We start from the raw sequence: 14846 nt of genomic DNA on the forward strand, positions 1-14846 counted from the left end.
TACCTTTTTTTCAGGAAGATCATAGCAGTTTTGTTGCTGTACTGTTTGAACGTTTACCTCTGGAGAACATTTCTTTGTTCATGGTTGAGTTTTTCCCTAGACTGATGATGGATCGTGAACTTGACCCTGACACACAGATACTGCAGTTCATTCAGGTTGTAATCTAGTCTAAATGAGTGCTAAGTACTTAAATAAGTTGTAAGTAATAATCAATAACCTGTTTAATTGTTGTGTGTTGTGTTTGCGCTCTAGGATATAGTAACACACTGTGAAGACTGGTGGTACTGGGAGGAAGCTCCGTGGGAGGCCATAGTTACAGCTTTGGTACCTCATATTAACAGTATCCAGGTACTATATATTTTACATTGTTTTGCAGTAGTAGAGATAAACACAATTATTTTATGTAGTGTTCAAATTTTCAAAATTTGAGTAACAATGATAAGGCTAACATAAAACTATCGGTTAGGTATTTGCAGATTTAAAATTGTAATATTGTAAACCAAAAGTACTGTTGAGAAGGTTTTGTTTGTTAGCATTAGCTTATTAACAGTTTATATTAGGAAATGACTACTTGATAAAGCAATTGTTCTCCTACCAAATAATTTCTCAGCCCAAAACATAAAAGCATAAAAATTTTGTAATGTTATCGGATTTTCCAAATATCTAATTGACATCTATATTTGGCATCGTCCACACTGTATACTGGTGATAACCAGCAGTAGGATTACTGATGAGTAAAAGTGATCCTTCTGATCAGTAACATTATTACAGAAAAGAACGAAACATAATAAAATCTACTAAATTTTGTTAACTAACTTCAATAAAAGGGTTATACTGTATAATTCAGCTTGTTTCTATACCTCTTTTATTTTGGTCTAGCAATTTTTCAGACATTACTGTGGAGAGTTTTTCACAAATATTTTTTAAATGAAAGAGGGCCAGCCACTTCCTGGTGGTCTTACTTTTGTAATGATTGGAATGTTATATGACCAGTATATCATTTTTTAAGTCACACATATAAATCCTTGTGGAAAATCTGGACTAAGTAAATTGAATAGATGCATTTTTTTTAAATTACTAGAGCAGCCGAGTCTTCTACACATAACGCAGCTGTGGTGGGAAGGTTGATTCAATGTGAATATTGAATTTAGCTCCAGTTCACCTTCCTCTTACGTGCAGCATCTGAAATCTGATGAAGTTTTTTTATTGACATTGTGGTTCAAGAACGACTCTAGAAAGCCTGTCTAACATGGAGTAACAATATATAATAAATCAAGGTTCACTGGTCTGACATACATACTCACATAAAATTGACATATTCTCAGACACAATTTTAATAGTAATATAGTAATTGGGGAACTATAAACGCCAAGTATGAACGTCTTCATTTGTATTCCTAACTACAGGATAACATTAGGCACTAAAAATTAAAAATAATACAAATTTTATCATAAAATTAAATGGATCAGGAACCTGTAAAAATTATACTAACAAAAGTCACAGAAGTATAAAATTATTTTTATTCTAACACAACCTAAGTTATTTAAAGATAATACCACACAGTTTTTGGGGACGGCATACAATTTTAACTATACTAAAACGTAATGACGTTAAAACAAAAAATATTATGTAGTTTAAGATATAACTCCATATTATACCTGTATAGAAGTTAAAAAATACAATTCACTGAGAACACAGATTTTGTATTTAACTCTGCCACTTCACTGGCAAGGCAGATTAAATACCTGTATATAATTAATACTTTCATAGGAGTATAGTCATAATGAAGAGTTAGTCACTTGTAGTTCAGACACACAAACACATTACAAATAAACATGTAATATAAATATTGTAATTTCTAATTAATGGTGAATACTGCAATCATAATATGGTGTAACTATTGATATTCAACTATTGCAATTCTTATTGTTCTGATGTTCTACTGGTGATAATAAACACTACTTCATGTGGGTGTTTAATTTGTTGCTTACTCAATTTTAAGTATTATAATAAGTGTAAGGTGTGTATAACAGATAACTTTAGGTTTAACTTTGTACACTATATTTTCTTATTATTTGCTATTATCGTAAAAAATTGTGTGGTTGGTTTTAAGTAACTTAGGGTTTACCAGAATAAAAATTGTTTCCTTTTAAAATCTTTGTTTTTGTTGCTGTTACTTTACAGGTTTTTGTACCCGGGTTGTTTCTATTTTAAAATATGTGTGTATTATTTTAAGTCACATTCCACAATAACAATATGTGTCAAGCAGTCATTGTTGTCTAGACAAAGCTAGATGCAATCTTACACGTGCTGAACTCTGCGCCGGTACCATGGACAGCGACAGTGGCCCAACTTGCAGAACAAGGAGTGCGACTGCCTCACTACAGGGCCAGTGAAGTATACAATGAGTGCAACAATGTGCCTAAGAAACTGATTATGAAGAAGTATGGAGTCCAGTTTGATAGAAAAAATGGGAGGGTAGGTGGAATTTGTTTTCTAACTTTTTAATCAGTTTACTCATTTTATTATTGACGCAATTGTCTGAAATATCGCATAGTCTGGATCTATCCCTGCTTCTGCAGACTTTTCTTGATAATGGAATTTTGCAGGTTAGGTTACTTAAGCTACAAATTTAAAAGCTGTCAAAATTTATAACATCAATTCATACTTTACTATTATAAGCTACGTTGACTTTAACACACTAAAAAACATCCAACACCAAACAATTGTTGCAAAAAGACTAAAATATATGGTAAAATGCTGCTTTAAATATAAACGATAATAATGAAAATGTATACATATTTATTACTTTAATATTTAGAAGACAGTGATCATTATAATATATGAAATGCAAAAAATATTACAAAAATTATATGTAAAAAAAATCAATAGAAAATATAATACTTTTTTATGTTAGAGAATTGAGTCTCTCGTATTATTTTAAAATATAAAAAATAACCATTTAAAAATTGGCAATCATATATTTTTTCAAGATATATATTCACAGCCCGTTATAAGAAGTAGTCACTTCTGTTGGTCAGTTCCGCGACTACCTTTCCAGTTTTTTAACTTGAAAGATTATATCTTAAACTGTTTTTTATTATATTTTCCACCATTGGTCAGGCACTAGTAACAGATGACAACGTAGCAGGAGCACAATTTGTGCTGAACTGAGAGGTTGGTTATCATGATAATTAATTAATTACCAGATTCAGTTCGTCCAAAATCTCCAGGGAAGCAACTCGAGCCTACGCACAGGCTTTTCCGCCCATGTAGGCTCATTTCCTAGGCCACTTTAAATTTGATGTGTATAATATTTTTATGTATAATGTTGTTATGTAAACATTCAACTAGTATAGTAACAAGACAATATAAATTTAATAGTAAATTTGCACACATGTAAATATTTTTTGGAAATAAAACTATGATTCAATTCAATTGTCATCTAAAACAGTTCTCAAAACTTGTGAAAATTAATTTTAAAGCAATTTAATTGTGAATAATTTGTTCCGTTTTGGTTTTTCACCCACTCTTTTTACCGAATCCATAATAGAAAACCTCCCATTTTGTGTTTTGTTGTGCTCATTTTTTCATCCTTCAGTGAAATGCCTAACTCTATCTTGCACCATTCTATCACCATTCACTTTCATTGTACATTTCTGTAATTTGACAATGGATCTTTGCTGCCTTAACATTCCTTGTGTAGTTTTGCATCTTGTTTTACAATCAAGTTATAGCAGCCACACCACGTGTCATAACAGGCTTCGCTGAGGTTGCATGCAAAATTTCTAATATAGCTCATTTTTATTTTCGAGATGCCCTACAGACAGATAGATATACAGACAATCTGCTGTAATCTAAGAACCTGGTTACTTTGTAAACTTATATTTTTGTTATTATTCATTTTCCATTGTTATCAATAGTATTTATTTAGTTGTTTCTTGTTCTTACTTTGTGTCAAATTATTTTTGATTTTAACAAGTAAACATGTCTTGTTTTAGCAATTGGTTCATCTCATATTAAAGAGAAACGAAAAACACATGCTGGAGGATATAAATGAAGTGGCTAAATGTGTGAAAGGAAATGTCACTGAAATCTATCTCATTGTCCTGATTCACTTAATTGAACATGGGTATGTTGTGAAAAGATAATTCTTTATTAGGGTAGGTTTGGTTACGGTTTTCATAGTTTCTTGATTCTGATTCTTAAAAATGTATTTACAATTAGTCTGTATTCCAGTTAATTGATTCTAATAAAATATAGGTTATATATGTTTATATATAGAATAATCATTTTAAATTACTTTAATTTAAATTGTTTTAAGTATATTTGAAAAATATATAAAGAACTTGCAGACTTGTACAAAAAACTTTTCAATGTATTCTAGAGGTAAAAATGAAGAGCTTCTGATAGCAGACCAGAGGATTGATAGCAAAATAGTAGAACTGAGTTTAGAACACAGCTTGTCAATTTGAAGTTTTCCAAGAGAGACGTTCATCCAATATTACACCAAGATGCTTGGTTGCTACAACCCTTTATATATCTGGAGGCTCGGTAATTTCATCTGTAAATGTAATCTGTAATCTGTCGGTAATGTAACCGACAAGCACAAGTCAGAAGGTTACATACACGTGCCTACTCACTCGCTAGTCTCGAGCGACACAAGTATTAGTACCTACGACCTACGATCAAGTTGAGCGTAGCTCAGTGGCAGCGTCGTGGACTGAAGTTCCGCCGGGCCGCTGATCGATTCACACTCCCGGCGTTATCTTTTTGTGTCCAAGAATATTATTTATTTCATTATAATAACAGTAGTTTCATTCATTTCTCACAGATAGTGCTGCTATTGCTAATCGTGATATTCAAGACTGGTCTTTCAATCTTGCCTGTATTTTAATTCTGCAATTCTTTTTCTATGTGACTTTTTTTAACTGTTTTATGTGACTTTTAAACTAGTTTTAGCATTTTAACTTATTCTATTTTATCCTTAGTTTTAATTATTTATTTATTTATTCATTTATTCACCAGTGCAAATTAATTATTAAGAGAATTTAACCAAACATTATTATTGTTGTAAAACAAAATGACTCTATCGATTGAACAGACGAAGAATGGCAAACCTCTACTCCTCTACAACAATTATAAATATAAAGAGAGTCATGTTTTGAAGAACGGGGACAGAGCTTGGCGATGTTTGGGGGGGAAGTGTGGAGCTAAGGTGAGGACCAACTCTGATGCTACGCAAGTGGTGACGTCCAGCGGCAAGCACCTAGGGTCCCACCCTGTCACCATGAGAACGCTCTCCTTCTCGCCTACTCCTACCCGGCCTGCCGCATCTCCCGCGACACTCGCTTGCGCATCGACCCCTGCTGCTTCGTTGGCACAGTCTGCCGTGACGCCCGCGTCGTTGAGCAAAACCGAACCTTCCACGCGTGCAGCCTGCGTGCCGACTCGGGTTGTCGCGATGACGCCTCCTGCCGTGTCACCCGCGACGTCTGTAGGCACCTCGACTCCACTCGGATCACTTGACGCTGCACAGTCCGTGCCAGCAACGGAGGCTGCCGACTTGGTTGCTGAAAACCAAATGCTTAAAGACCATCTACTGCAGCTCAATGATAAATATAAACGTGTATTGGACCACTCTATCGAGTCGGATACACGTCTAATGCAATACACAGATCAGGTTTTCGTGGCAAATACGTCGAGAGTGGATTCATACGTGCGCGCTTCCGCGGCGGACTGCGGCGTGCAGTGTGACCTGCCGGCCAACTGCAGGGACCAGTGGTGCACCGAAACCAAGGACCTCGTGGCTAGCCTCAAGATCACAATTGAGGTTCTTGAGGCGGAAATTCGATGTTTGAGGGGGAAGAAGATGGAGAAATGCGGGTGTGACAGAGGGCAGCCGCCCGAGTGGACAGTGGTAAACCACAGCCGAAAACACCTTCCAGTCAAAACGGAGAATTGGTATCAGGCTTTGGCTGGCTCACAACAGTCGAAACGTCAACTAAAACCCTCTGTCATACCCAACACTCCCAGTGGCGAGCAGAAGAAGGAAAAAACGACCAGAAGAAGAAAACCTAGAACTCCACTGCCTTTTTCTTCAATTCTCATCGAGGGCGACAGCCATACCCGTGACTTAGCTGATCTTGTGAGGCGAAAAATCACTCGGTTGACCAAAGTAAAGGGCGTGTGTAAGTCAGGGGGTAAACTGCTGGAGGCGGTAACCGACGACTCGCCTGCGCCCGGGAGCTGCTGCGTCATCATAGCAGGGACAAACGACGTCGCCTCTGGCCAGCAATACAACATCTACAAGCATCTCGAGCAGCGTATCACGAGAAAGCTGAGAACCGCCAGCGTTGTCGTCTCCACCCTGCCCCATAGACACGATCTGCCAGCCACTCACCTAATCCATCAAGAGACCGCTCTCATCAACAACTATATTGAAGAGCTGTGCGAGAGGCATCATGGGGCAGTGGTGATGGACTTCAATCGCGTCGGCAGAGGTGCTTTCACACAATACGGCATGCACCTGCGGTCTGGTAGTAAGCACCTGCTGGCGGAGCTGGTGGTGGATAGTCTGCGGAGGATGAACCCCTCTGTCCTCAGAGCGCCATCATCCCAACCGCCTGCAGCCAGCGCTGCTGGGACGCCGTCAACCGGACCTCAGAAGACTGCATCTGCGCCACCACTCTCCACCCACCCTGCCACCTTGACAGCCGCAGCCCAGCCCCACGTCTTGCCCTTCGACTCATTCGCGGAGGCGGTTAAAAGCGGCCTGCCAAACTCGTCTCCGGTGAAAAGTCCACAAAAAACTGTCCATCCTCAAGTCTTGTGCAAATAACATAAATTATTTATCAGAACTAGGGAATCACAAATCAATCAATCACAAAAATCAAATTCACAAAATTCAAAATTCAACCCTTGTTTTTTTCAGTTGTGCACCAGAATGCGCAGTCTGCCACAAATAAAATAGACGAGCTGACACTCATGGCAGAAGAGCTGCACCCCGACATATTCGTTGTTTCTGAGCATGGCTTCACGGCTGACACTGTCGCTATGTTCAGAATCAACAATTACGAATTGGCTAACTCTTTTCACCGAACAAATTTCAAAGGAGGTGGTGTGGCAATATTTGTCAATCCTCAATTGAATTTCCAGCCCTTCAGGGTGGATTATAGCTGTGATCTTAACTTTGAGGTGGCTGGAATAAAAATTGATCAAAATTCCGTTGGAAAAATTGTAGTAATTGGCTTATACAGATCCCCAAATGGGTGCAGCACAACCTTTTTTGAAAACCTTGAAATCCTCCTAAATTTGTTCAGTTCAAAATCATTGAAGTTCATTATCGTTGGTGACTTCAATATCGACGCGATGGATCGCACCAACCCCCTGACCCAGCGGTTTCGCGATATTCTTGCTTCTTTCGGTTTAAACTGGTCCGTGAACTCACCAACAAGAGTGACCGCCACATCGAGCACAGCCATCGACAACGTCATCACAAATGTTCCTGATGTTTCGGTCTCTGTGATGAACGCGGCCATCTCTGACCACTTCGCGCAGGAAGCCATTTTCACAAAATCCAAACAAAAATCTGAACCTCCCGCCATGAAAACAAAACGAGATTAAAAAGCTGCAAATGTAAATCTTTTCAAAAAATATCTCGAGAAAGAATCATGGTCTTTCTTGGATTCTTTTGACCGAGTAGAGGACGCCTTCAACGCGTTTCTTGGCAAAGTAATTTTCATTTTAAACATCACTTGCCCGTTCAAAAATTTCAAAGAGCGTATCAAAGAGGGCAAGAATACCTGGATTACCCAGGATATTCTTGAACTAAGAGAAAGGCTCATGTTTTACCATTCGATATATGTCAAGACTGAAAATGAAGAGTTCAAAAACTTTTTTCGCAATTACAAACAAAATTATCGAAAAGAAATAAAGAAAGCCAAGGCACGAGACGTCGAAGACCAATTACAACAATCAGAAAACTTTTCAAAAAGCGCGTGGAACATCATTAATAGCAGCAAAAATCAACCACAATTTTCCAAATTCTCGGTTCCGACACTAAAAACAATAAATGACACAATTGACGATCCCTTTAAAGTGGCAAGTGAATTTAACACATTTTTCTCGACCGTAGCTGAACCAGATAACTCGTTTATCTTGGACAGCTCTCGCGAAGAGCCATTGATGGGACCGGTCTCATCTATGGTTCTTTTTCCTGTAGGTGAGGCTGAGGTGGCCCGTATCGTGCAAGATCTGAGACCAAAAAAGTCTTGCGACATCAATGGAATGTCTGTATGGTTAATCAAAAGGTGCTTCAAGCACTTTTTGACACCAATCACAAAATTGATTAATCTCTCTTTTGCACAAGGCGTTTTCACCTCTGCATTGAAAACAGCCAAAGTCATTCCAATTTTCAAGAAAGACGATCTTGCATCTCAAGCAATTATCGTCCGATTTCCATCCTCCCTGTTTTCAGCAAAATTTTTGAAAAAGCATTTCTCAAACAATTCGAAAAATTTTTGAACCGTTACGAAATTCTTTGTCCCGAACAATTCGGGTTCAGGAAAAACAAATCGACAATCGATGCTGTAACGGATCTCATTCACAATGTTGTCGATGGCCTGGAAAGGAGAGAACATGTGCTAAGCATATTCCTCGACCTTTCCAAAGCTTTTGACTGTGTGCATCATGCAAAACTGATGCACCAGTTGTGGACAAGTGGTATTCGAGGTCTGCCGCACGACTGGCTCTCGTCTTATCTTCAGGATAGAGAGCAGTGCGTACAGATCGCGAATGCCATGTCAAGCAAAGTGAAAATGCCCTATGGTGTCCCTCAGGGATCAATATTAGGGCCAGTCCTTTTCATAATTTACGTCAATAGGTTGACGTCATCAATCCAGAATGGAAAGGTGATTCAATACGCTGACGACACGACTCTCTGCATCAGATCAAAATCAAAACACGATCTCGAAGTGAAGGCATTTATTGAGTTGAATTCATGCATCGAGCATTTCTCAAAACTCAATCTGAAAACAAACAGCTCGAAATCAAACGTCATGAATTTTTGCCTCCGGCAGCAACAAGACCAAGAACTACGGCCTGCAGTGATGGTGGACGATGTTCTTCTTGATGAAGCTGAATCCATTAAGTTCCTTGGAATGCACCTTGACCGAGGACTGACATGGGACGATCACATTGAAAAGGTTTGCTCCAAGGTTGCCTCGGGCATTTTTGTCCTGCGCAGTCTTGCAAAATTTTGTTCTTTGGATGTATTGAAAACGGCATATTTTGGCCTGATACATCCACATTTGACTTACGGCTTGAGACTGTGGGGCAGCTGTTCTAAGTACAAATTCGAAAGAGTATTTAGAACTCAAAAGAAAGCTGTCAGAATTCTTTCAAAATTGAACCCCAGAGAGTCGTGTAAAGATTCCTTTAGGGAGCTTGGATTGCTGACTTTACCCTGCCTCTATATTCTCTAAAATTTTGAAAATTAAGAGCAACGAGAAAAATCCCTGGTTCTGATTATTGCCTTTCATTAAATAATAATTTTAGTTGACAAATCATCAAATAACTGATGTATTTTTTGTACCATTACTGACGCTTGCAATGCAATTGTTGTAAATTGTTTTTATGCAATAAAGGAATATTATTATTATTATCTTTTAGCCTTCCTAATGCTAAAAGTTTTGTCTTCGAGGAGTTAAAAACAGATCATTGCCACAATACTGCTGTACCAGTCTAATACTAAAATGGCTACTCTGATTACAAAAAATTAAATATAATTAAAAACGTGCCCAAATAATACTGAAAAAGTTATCTAAGTTAATTTAATTTGATAATTTTAAACTTTTAAAAATTAGTTTTGAATACTTTGATTTAGAGAAGTAATTTTAATATTGGACAGAAATATTTTCTTTGTGTTTAAAACATTGAACATGTTAGATGTCGCAGCTTTTGATATCTTTTATTGCCATAAAAAATCCCTCCTGGGGATTTTAAGAGTTAACCCTTGCATTTTTACATTGAAGGTGGTTGAGAACTGAGCATTTAACAAAAACATTTTAGTTTTACACTTATTTTTGTTAATTTATCCACAATGTTATTCCTTACAAACATAGGTTTGTGCCAAAACCTTTGTCTTTACATTCCCTTTCTAAAAATGTGTCATAAAAGGGTAGTTAAAATTTAAATTTTTGAGTTTGAGGCATCCCTATTTTAGAGAACAATGTCCAAAATATTTTGATCTAAAACCTTCTACAGTTTCATCTTTATATCTGCAACCATTATACAATTTGCAGGGATAGATTTTATAATCACCTTGTGGTGACACACACACACACACACACACAAATTTGTATTTACAACCATTGTTTATAATTAATCAAGAATCATAGATTTCTAAGTTTGTATAAACACAAATCAAAGAGCTTCTAAAATAAGATATTTTGGACATGTACCCATAGTCATATTGTATTAGTAATGTTAAATGTGGAGTTTAAATTTTGTTTCAGGGAGGACAACAAGGTGTGGCAATTGTTAAAATCTGTCGATAAAGAATGCAAAGAACAATGTATATCTCGACTAATATTCCATATTAAGTATCTGATGGAACGTGGTGCATGGGACAAAATATCTCCTTACCTTGAATTTATGCCTGTGTTGGAAGATCCTAAGGAAAAACAGTTCTTTGCTGAGTTAAGGAATATGTACACACTGAAGGTTTGTCACCTTGTATTATTTACAGTTTTATCTAAGATAAATTCTCTGTCATTCTGTTATTTTATTAAATTATGAATGGAAAAATCATAATGCCTGCTTTCAAGTTGAGTTTCTTTTAAAATATTTGAGACTTTGGATGTGATACTACATCCTTATAAAATAAATCTACAAGTATCATTAAATGAGTGGTTCCACAATTTTATCTTACACATGAAATTTGTTATTTTATCTCTGTGCATAAGATTGTAAATGTTTATAAGTGCAGCGATTTGAGCCAATGTATGTTGAGTTCTATCAGTGGTCAGTATGTGAGAATTTTTACATTAGTGTCACAGTATTGAATCGTGTGTAATAGAGATTAGAGGACTGTAATAATTGTTTGTTTGTTATTATTTAGAAATAAACTTAACAATTATTCTGATTTTACTTCAGAATAATTAAACTTTGTGTCCCAACACAAAATAGGAAAGCTAATAAACGTTGACTTTTAAGTGAGAAAGAAGTATTGTAACATCTTAGAATCACTAAATAATATATAAAAAATACAATGTCAATGAAATAAAAAGAGGAAAACTGATTTTTATTAGCATTCTTATATTCACCTATGAGCTGTTACATGGTTAAGGTGGAATGGAGGTTTCGATTTTAGAATTTCCACAAGTGTGAGGATGAGTTAACGAAAGGATTAGGTGATCAGTTATAAAAGGCGGAATTATATGGGTGTTTCAAAAAGGACTTTACAACTTTGAAAATTCATATAAATTTTATTAAACAAGGTACAGAGCTGGTTTTGGTGTTATTTTAAAGGAGAAAAAGTTTTTTTACCTTAAACTAAAGATGTTCTATGTGGCTTCCGTTGGTTATTCTGCAGACATCCCATCGGTAGTCGATTTCTTCCCAGACTCGCTCTAGCATTTCAGGTGTAACTTGCTCAGCAGCAGCGTAAATTCTTGCTCTAACTTCAGGTAAAGTGGCCGGCAAAGGAGGTACGTACACCATATCTTTTATGAAACCCCAGAAGAAAAAAATCTAGCGGTGTCAGGTCTGGGAAACGGGGGGGGGGGGGGGCCATGCAATTGGCGCATCACGGCCAATCCATTGACCTGGGAAGCGGTCATTGAGAAAATCCCAGACGTCAGTCAGATAGTGTGATGGTGCGCCATCTTGCATAAAGAAAACATTTCGTTTTCGGTCATCCTCATCGATCTGTGGTACACTATCCCATTGATGATTCTCTCTTGGAAAAAAAAGGAGCCATACACTTTCCTCTTGCTCAACGCACAAAACAACGTTCACTTTATGGCTATCACAAACATGTTGTAATGTTTCATGTGGATTTTCGCTGCCCCAAATCCTACAGTTATGTGTGTTTACCTTGCCACTTAAGTGAAAAGTGGACTCATCAGAAAAGATTATGTTGTCCAAGAAATGTTCATCATCATCCACTCGATTTAACATATCCACACAGAAGTTCCTACGGGCAATCTTATCAGTGTCTTTAATTGCTTGTAAAAGCGAATATTGGTATGGTTTCAAGTACAAACGTTTTCTTAACATACGCCAAACCGTCGTATGTAGTACTTGCAGCTCATGAGATGCACGCCGGGTCGATTTCGTAGGGCTATTTACAAAACATTGTCTCACTTGCTCAACGACTTCGTCAGATGTGCTTGGATGACCTGAGGATTTTTTTATGTTTCACTGAGCACCCTGTTTCTACAAAACAACTATGCCACTCATAAATTGTAGGCCTACTAGGAGGATCTTTAGCGTACTTGGTACGGAAATTACACTGAACTGTTGTCGTAGACTTCGATTCTTCAAACCAAAAACACAACTATCACGCTCCGGTCCAGTGAAGGCAGCCATGTTTAACGTAACTGTCACTAGCGCTTGTGCGGCGCAATTAGGCACTAGCGGACTACGCGAGTCAAAACTTGAACTGTTTTTCTTTAAAACAACACCAAAACCAGCTCTGTACCTTGATTAATAAATTTTATATGAATTTTCAAAGTTGTAAAGTCCTTTTTGAAACACCCTGTACTGCTACTGCTAACTCAGACTAACCATGCTCATGTATTTTTAATATGGTAATCATTTCCATAAGCACTCACATTAGATAATAGTTCAAAATTTGGAATTTGAAATCAATCAGTTGACTTTATTTGTATAATATAAATATGGAGATAGATGTAAGGTACACTAAAACTAAATGGAATGTCAGGATATGGAGGATATTATAAATAAATTAAATATAAAGTTAGTTTTTAAATTATTCATTGTATAGGGTCATTGTTCTCCAGTTCATGAATTTTAAGTGCCAACAAGTTTTTTGGGTAGAGCCTCTGGTATAAGTACGTGTTCCTCCCCAATAAGTATGTGTTCCAGATAAATATAGCAGCCTTATTCCTATTGTATCATTGTATTCATAAATGGTTTGTTTACAGTTGGACCAGCAGAACAAGAATAACAATTCATTTGACATTAATTATTCACTGTTTGTGTTTCATAATATTAGTACTGGGCTGAATAGTAAAGTTAAATTTTCTGTAGCTTCTTTGCTTTCACTTGTAATTAATTTTGTACTTGTTAGGAAAAGTAGCTAGTACAGCAAATATTCTCAGAAAGAATATTGTTGCTATTCAAGAGCGCATTATAGTCTTGTTTACAATCATTGACTTATTGGCAACAATAGTTTGTTTCATTGGTTTGTTATTTAAACCTTTTTTTACAAATTTTTAATTAATTATATGTCCACTAAAAGGTGCTAAATCTAGAAATACATTTGGGTAAGTACCCAAAAAATAAAAAATAATTATAAATTAAAAAATAAAACTTCATTTTTTTAGGAGAAAAATTTAAAATATTACGATTTTTTTTAACAACTAACTTTTTGCAAAATAATACAGTATATTGTTTTGTACACACTTCTTAGTAACAACAAAAAAGAAATGTTTAAATTTGTACAACAATTGTTACCAAATTAAAATGAAACACTGTTATTTCTGATGAACAGAGAGCTTTTCTCTGAAACCATTTAAAATAAAGATGTACCATAGTTGAATAACCAATACTTAAAGGGTTTAAATAAGTATTTTTAAAAGTATATTTTTAAATGTATGTTTTTTTCTTAGACGGAGTTCGACATAACAACATCTTTAGGAAAAGTATTTGTATCTGGAGAGAGAGAAAAAATTTTAGAAAATCAAGCTGAGAAAATGGTCCAAGGTAAGTTTAGGATTATAACAGGTAATAGTCTATAAGCAGGGGCGTAGCCAGCAAGGAAGTTCAAGGGGTCCGGACCCCCCAAATTTTCAGTTTTTTCAATTACTTTTTTAGCAAACAATTATTATTATTTAAAAAAATCAGTATTACTGACGTATTGCTGAAAGATCGTGCTCAAAATTGAAACAGATAAAGAACTTATCCAAAAACAAAATGGTAAATGAGCGGTTTACTGCACTTGCCTTACTTTCTGCCCACTACTGGGAAATATCAGTTTTCTTGACCCCCAAAATTTTTTGCTGACTATGTGTTTGTCTGTAAGTAATTAATTATGTGTGAATTATATTTCTTTTAGTCTGTAAATTATGATTTGAAAATTGAACTTGTTCCTAAAGAGACAGTTTAGACCATATATTTTATAATTACTGGATGATCTCTACAATTCTATATTAATATTGTTAAATAAATCGTAGCAAATCATAGATAAACATTGGTTCATTCCTATAAAATGTGGAAAAATAATCAGAATTTATATTGGCGGAAATTTGTATTGGCAGAGTTGAATGACCTATGTGATTAAGACGTAAAAATTTGGTTTGTTTGATGGGAATGTTAACACATGGTGATCCGCCAGATAAGGCAATTCTTGCTGAGCCAGCCTTGGATTGGCCAACAGGATCGTGTGAGAGATGCGTTATGCAACAAGAGCTAGAGTAGTTAGTTAGGAAGGAACGATAGACTCCATGACCCAGCTCGCTCCATCGCCACATGTGGACTAAGTCAACCTGGGATGTTAACGGTCGTGAGTTAAGAAACTATCCTTTTATTACCCACTTCATTATTTAATGAAAATTTCAATAATGCGAGTCATTCTTTTTTTAAATATGGAATTATAT

At 36.2% G+C, this 14846-nt stretch overlaps 1 protein-coding gene across 3 annotated transcripts in view; it reads left to right on the top strand.

Moving 5' to 3' along the window:
* LOC124362654 (kinetochore-associated protein 1) overlaps positions 1–14846 on the top strand; it is an 87352-nt gene that overhangs the window by 18519 nt on the left and 53987 nt on the right. For all 3 annotated transcript variants that reach the window (XM_046817348.1, XM_046817346.1, XM_046817347.1), the window contains exons 9-14: positions 15–155; positions 253–348; positions 2284–2478; positions 4002–4132; positions 10518–10725; positions 13860–13953. In XM_046817348.1, the coding sequence (XP_046673304.1) occupies positions 15–155; positions 253–348; positions 2284–2478; positions 4002–4132; positions 10518–10725; positions 13860–13953 (865 nt within the window). The remainder of the gene's footprint in view (positions 1–14; positions 156–252; positions 349–2283; positions 2479–4001; positions 4133–10517; positions 10726–13859; positions 13954–14846) is intronic.

Source organism: Homalodisca vitripennis, chromosome 5 (genome assembly GCF_021130785.1).
Source record: "Homalodisca vitripennis isolate AUS2020 chromosome 5, UT_GWSS_2.1, whole genome shotgun sequence".
Taxonomy (NCBI): domain Eukaryota; kingdom Metazoa; phylum Arthropoda; class Insecta; order Hemiptera; family Cicadellidae; genus Homalodisca; species Homalodisca vitripennis.